Source organism: Scomber japonicus, chromosome 12 (genome assembly GCF_027409825.1).
Source record: "Scomber japonicus isolate fScoJap1 chromosome 12, fScoJap1.pri, whole genome shotgun sequence".
NCBI classification, from domain to species: Eukaryota; Metazoa; Chordata; class Actinopteri; order Scombriformes; family Scombridae; genus Scomber; species Scomber japonicus.
This window is the reverse complement of record NC_070589.1, coordinates 32962580-32968579: the sequence shown is the minus strand read 5'-3', so window position 1 is coordinate 32968579 and position 6000 is coordinate 32962580. Positions and strand designations below refer to the sequence as shown.

The 6000-nt window shown below is 37.8% G+C and overlaps 1 protein-coding gene across 1 annotated transcript; it reads right to left on the bottom strand.

The window, feature by feature from the left end:
- Positions 1–1513: 1513 nt before the first annotated feature.
- On the bottom strand, positions 1514–3689 carry LOC128368632 (tripartite motif-containing protein 16-like). The gene has a single exon (XM_053329485.1). The coding sequence runs from the start codon at positions 3687–3689 to the stop codon at positions 2004–2006; it is 1686 nt and encodes a 561-aa protein (XP_053185460.1). The 3' UTR covers positions 1514–2003.
- Positions 3690–6000: the final 2311 nt, after the last annotated feature.

The window sequence follows — 6000 nt, the reverse complement described above, 5'->3', positions numbered from 1 at the left end:
CATTTTATGAATCCCAACACCTATGTCTACATTTTGACAAAAAATTATGTAGTGGTTCATGGGTCAAATGTGGCCGCCCAATAAAGATATTTGGCGTCGTAACTAAAGCTGAGGTTTTCCCCCCTCATAGATGACATCACTAGATAATGATGTAAACACTCAGGCTCATATAAATCCCAATAGATATGACTTGTTAATATCTTATATATTGAGCAGGTGATTAGTTTGATAATGACGTCATTTTGCTGATTTGTGGACAACAGATTTGTGTCATTTATGGCACTTTGAAGTCATGAAGCGCTCTACCGTTGTGTGGATAAATCATGAATTACTATTTCTATTTTTGCAGAGTCACTGTCATCAAATCTTATGTTTGGAGCCAAAACCAATGAGTGTGTGTGTGTGTGTGTGTGTCTGTGTGTGTGTGTGTGTCTGTGTGTGTGTGTGTGTGTGTAAAGTCTAAAGTCACATGTTCCTTCACTCCAGAAGACGGTGGTTATCTTAGCTTGTTTTTGGAAATGGTGCCATAAAGTAAAGATAGTGATAAGATAGTAAACCTCTCTACTTGAAACCAGATGAAAAGAAGGATTTTATTCAGTTTATAATTTAATAATTTCATGACTGGGCCTGATAGAGTTTAAATATGTTTCATTTGCTGTTGTTAATGTTAAATATTATAGTTTTCTTTAAGACTGAGTTTGAGTGACAACTAAGAAAACTTAGAAGCAACATGAATCTTTATCAAATATTTATTATAAACTATTAATGGTTTAAAACTAGAATAAACATTTCAACTTCTTCTGATGTTTATTCTGATTAGACTGAATGTAGTTTTTCATATGTGTGTGTTCACATTATGATAAAATGATAGTAAATTACATCTGTACTAGAAAAGGTGGAGAAACTTTAACTGTGATGGTTCAATAAATCAATCACAGCTGTCAGAAACACTAAAAACTGTTTTAAATGTGAGTTAAAAGAAGATAAATACTGAAAATTAATGTAAATATAAAAGTAATTACCTGAAATTGACAATAACATGCTGTTGTTTTACCTTCATCATGACTGAACAAAACATCTTCACATCCAAACTTGACCAAATTTAATGTTTAAAACTATTTTTCCAGTTTTTTTAGGCCTGTGTTAGAAATCCTCTTTATTGACTGAATGTACAAATAAAATCTGAGTTAGTTAAAAGCAACAAGTGATAGAAAGCTCTGCTCATTTCTCTGTGATGAAGCTGTTTTAATGATTAAAGCTGAAAGTTCAGAGACTGACTGACAAACATGAACTTTGCACTTTGAATGAGATCCTGAAATGAAGACAGAAGAAAATATTGAATGATTAAACTTTATTTATTGTGTAAAGCTTCAGTTTGTTCACACATCCAATCAGTAAAGTCTGTTAAATGACTCTTGTTCAATGATTTCATGTTCAGATTCATTTCAACCACACAATCAATCACAGAATGTCAGCTATGTACAACAACTTAATAAATGATCTACTTATTGATTAGTATCATGATTATTATTGTTTTATAACACTTAATAACACCTGATTTATATGTGACATTGGACAACATGCATAACTATGAATGTAAATGCAACAATACATTTCTTTACTGATTCACAAAGTCATGAGAGCAAAATATGTTTGATAAAGGAAGGTCTGATTTTTCTCTGTTAAGACCGATGAGATGGAAAAGAAACAAGAGCACAAAGTTTCAGTTTCCATGTTGAGAAAAGCAAGTTTGTGTTTCTATATATGAAGAAAATCATCATGAGCAGTGATAACCTCTCTGCTGAAACACACAAGCAAGAAAGAGCATCACATAAAGAAACTCAAATATTTACATAACATAACAACAGATGAGAAGATGTTAAAGTTGTCCATCAAACTTGATTGACAGCTGATCTCTGTGCAGCACAGAAACACCTCAGCAAAGAGCTCTCAGCAACAATGACAGAGACTAAATAACTGACTGTCCCTCAAATGACTTCTGACTATTTCACTTTACACAACTCAGCTGTGTCTCCCCAATTATTATAAAGCCAAAGTCCAGCATAGAGAGGCTGAGTGAATGTGGTCTGGACTCTGTGGAGGAGAGTCATGGTTTCAGAGACGCTGTAGAAGGACAGAATACCTGCTCTGTGATCCAGGTACACTCCGACTCTGGAGGAACGAGGACCTGAGACGGGAGTTGAGATGTTGTTGAACCAGAATTCATAACTGTTCTTGTTATAATATAAAGCCCAAGATTGGTCATTGCGTCCAAATTGACATTCATTTGAGCTTCCTGTTCTGCTGATATTCTTGTATGCGACTGCAACACGAACTCCTGTCCCGCTCCACTCCACCTCCCAGTAACAACGTCCAGTCAGACTCTCTCTACTCAGGACCTGATGCCAATGAGAGAATCTGTCTGGATGACTAGAATAAGACTGTCGTTGAGTTGTTAGTTCTGCTTTTCTGTTCCCATCAGATAATAACAGCTGTGTGGTTGCTGTATTTGGATCCAAAGTGATTTCATGTGAATATCTTAAGAATCCAGCTCTGGTCTTGGGCTCTGATTTTGAATCTGACAGTAAAACGTCCACTTCAGTCACTGTCAGTGAGATGTTTGTCCATTCCTCCTTCAGGATGTCCTGTAGTTTATCTCTGAGCTCTGACACAGCTGCTGTCACATCCTCAAAGTATCTCAGAGGACGGATATTGATGCTGGATGAGTCTGTAGGTTCACTGAGTTGAGACACTGAGGGGTAGTTGTGTAGAAACTGGTTGTGATCCTCTGTGTGTGAGAGCTGCTTCAGTTCAGCGTCTTTCCTCTTCAGCTCAGTGATCTCCTGCTGCAGCTTCTCCTGAAGCTCTTTGACTCCACTCACTTCAGTTTCCTGCTGGGATCTGATCTGCTGCTTCACATCAGAGCTTCTTTTCTGGAGGAGATGGATCAGCTGAGTGAAGATCTTCTCACTGTCCTCCACTGCTTTATCAGCAGAGCGACTGACGGCCTCCACCTCCTGTTGAAGCAGCTTCACATCTTTCTCTCTGTCCTGGATTCTCTGCTGGATGTTTAGTCGACTCACCTCGAGCTCTCTCTGCCTCTCAGTCCTTTCTACTGCAGCGGAAACTGTATCATGACCTTTATGTTCATCAACGGGGCAGAGATAACAGATAATCTGCTGATCAGTACGACAGAACATCTTCATCACCTCATCATGACGAGAGCAGATGTTCTCCTGGAGCGTCTCCGAGGGCTCCACCAGCTTGTGTTTCTTTAATTTGGTTGATTCAAAGTGAGACTGGAGGTGATTTTCACAGTAAGACATCAGACACGTCAAACAGGACTTGAAGGCTTTCAGCTTCCTCCCAGTGCAGACATCACAGGCCACATCTTCAGGTCCAGCATAGCAGAGATCAGCAGCAGCAGCAGCTTGGAGTCCAGTCTTCTTCAGCTCCTCCACTATATCTGCTAACATGGTGTTTTTTACCAGGACAGGTCTCGGTGTGAAAGTCTGTCTGCACTGAGGACAGCTGTAGATTTCCTTCTTATCCTCTTCATCCCAGAAGTTGTTAATACAGCTCATGCAGTAGCTGTGTCCACAGGGAATAGTCACCGGATCCTTCAGTAGATCCAAACAGATGGAACAGCAGAATTTAGCTCCGTCCAGCTGAGCTCCTTGCTGCGCCATTTCACCTCTCAGTAACAATGACTGTCTGAGTTTCACTTTCTGAGAAGTGAAACTAGTTTGAGCTCTGATCTAAACAGCATGTGCTGCTTCAGTAAATGTAGGCTGGCAGCTCACCACATGTTGGTTACACCCATCTTCAAACTGTAGATCTGAAGGGGAGGGAACAAGGAAATACGTGGACCAATCAGAGCGTGATTTGTTTGAGAGCAGGAAGGAGAGGGAGGAGTTATCAAGCGTTGATTCATTCCAGGAAGAGGAGCGGTCTGAGAGAGATACTGAGTGTTTAACCCTTTTTATACAATGAAGCTCATATCTTATTTAAAAACACTGCTAACCTGCTTTCTGGTCGCAAAGTAATGTTGGGAGTTTGAGAGTGATCTAAAGAATTAACATTAATGAATCTATTGTCTACATTGATATGTATATATAATCTATAGTTACTGGATCATTTGTTAATGGTGAACAACAGGAATTCATGGAACATCCTGCATTAAATCATCATGCATTAACTGTGATTTACTTAAATATGTGTTATGAACCCTTATTAGAAATGTTACTGTATATTTTATGTGTCACCACTACATTTATTGTTTTGTCCCCATAAAGCAGTTAAGCAGAAACTTTGATTACTGGATGATGGTTTAATTATTGTTTCTACAGCATCTTTCTACAGTGTTGCTGTAAATGAGACATTATATTTTTATATATTTGCCTGCAATTATATATTTGTTTCATTTAGTAATTTTTTGTCATTCACATAAAGCTTCACAGAAACTTCCTGTAGCTGTAACAGATTCAGGTTCACAGATAAAAACACAGTCAGAAAACTACTTTAGTCAGCTTTCATTAAAAGGCAGCCATCCAAGCCCTGAACCTCCTGACAGTCCGACATCTGAGGAAACAGGTTCAGCTCGTCTGATCCGTTCCAACACGCCTTTACAACACAGATCAGACGACACGTAGCCCGACATAAACACACAGCACTCACAGCACGGCTGATACTCAGTCAGATCTACCATAAGATACCATAAAATGAACTTTATTGATCCATGAAGAGAAAGCGGGTCAATGCAGCAGACGTGAAGGAAAGAGTCTAAATAAGATTCAAATCAAAGTTGAAACAGGACTAAAAATCTGAATAAAACACCAGAAAATAAAACTATTCTCTTCTTATATTAATATCTTTTACAGCAGCAATTCTAGGATATATTACAGTTCATCAGCTGTTCATGTTGAGACTCAAACCCAACATGCAGTCTTAGGCAGTGGTAGCCAAACAGTGGTTCATGGGCCAAATGTGGCCACCCAATAAAGATATTTGGTGTCGTAACTAAAGCTGAGGTTTTCCCCCCTCATAGATGACATCACTAGATAATGATGTAAACACTCAGGCTCATATAAATCCCAATAGATATGACTTGTTAATATCTTATATATTGAGCAGATGATTAGTTTGATAATGACGTCATTTTGCTGATTTGTGGACAACAGATTTGTGTCATTTATGGCACTTTGAAGTCATGAAGCGCTCTACCGTTGTGTGGACAAATCATGAATTACTATTTCTATTGTTGCAGAGTCACTGTCATCAAATCTCATGTTTGGAGCCAAAACCAATGAATGTGTGTGTGTGTGTGTGTGTGTGTGTGTCTGTGTGTGTGTGCGTGTGTGTGTGTGCGTGTGTGTGTGTGTGTGTGTGTGTGTGTGTGTGTGTGTGTGTGTGTGTGAGTGTGTGAGTGTGTCTAAAGTCTAAAGTCACATGTTCCTTCACTCCAGAAGACGGTGGTTATCTTAGCTTGTTTTTGGAAATGGTGCCATAAAGTAAAGATAGTGATAAGATAGTAAACCTCTCTACTTGAAACCAGATGAAAAGAAGGATTTTATTCAGTTTATAATTTAATAATTTCATGACTGGGCCTGATAGAGTTTAAATATGTTTCATTTGCTGTTGTTAATGTTAAATATTATAGTTTTCTTTAAGACTGAGTTTGAGTGACAACTAAGGAAACTTAGAAGCAACATGAATCTTTATCAAATATTTATTATAAACTATTAATGGTTCAAAACTAGAATAAACATTTCAACTTCTTCTGATGTTTATTCTGATTAGACTGAATGTAGTTTTTCATATGTGTGTGTTCACATTATGATAAAATGATAGTAAATTACATCTGTACTAGAAAAGGTGGAGAAACTTTAACTGTGATGGTTCAATAAATCAATCACAGCTGTCAGAAACAATAAAAACTGTTTTAAATGTGAGTTAAAAGAAGATAAATACTGAAAATTAATGTAAATATAAAAGTAATTA

What these genes read in the sequence shown, in the direction of transcription:
- LOC128368632 (XM_053329485.1), bottom strand. Translation starts at nt 3,689, where the DNA reads ATGGCGCAGCAAGGAGCTCAGCTGGACGGAGCTAAATTCTGCTGTTCC.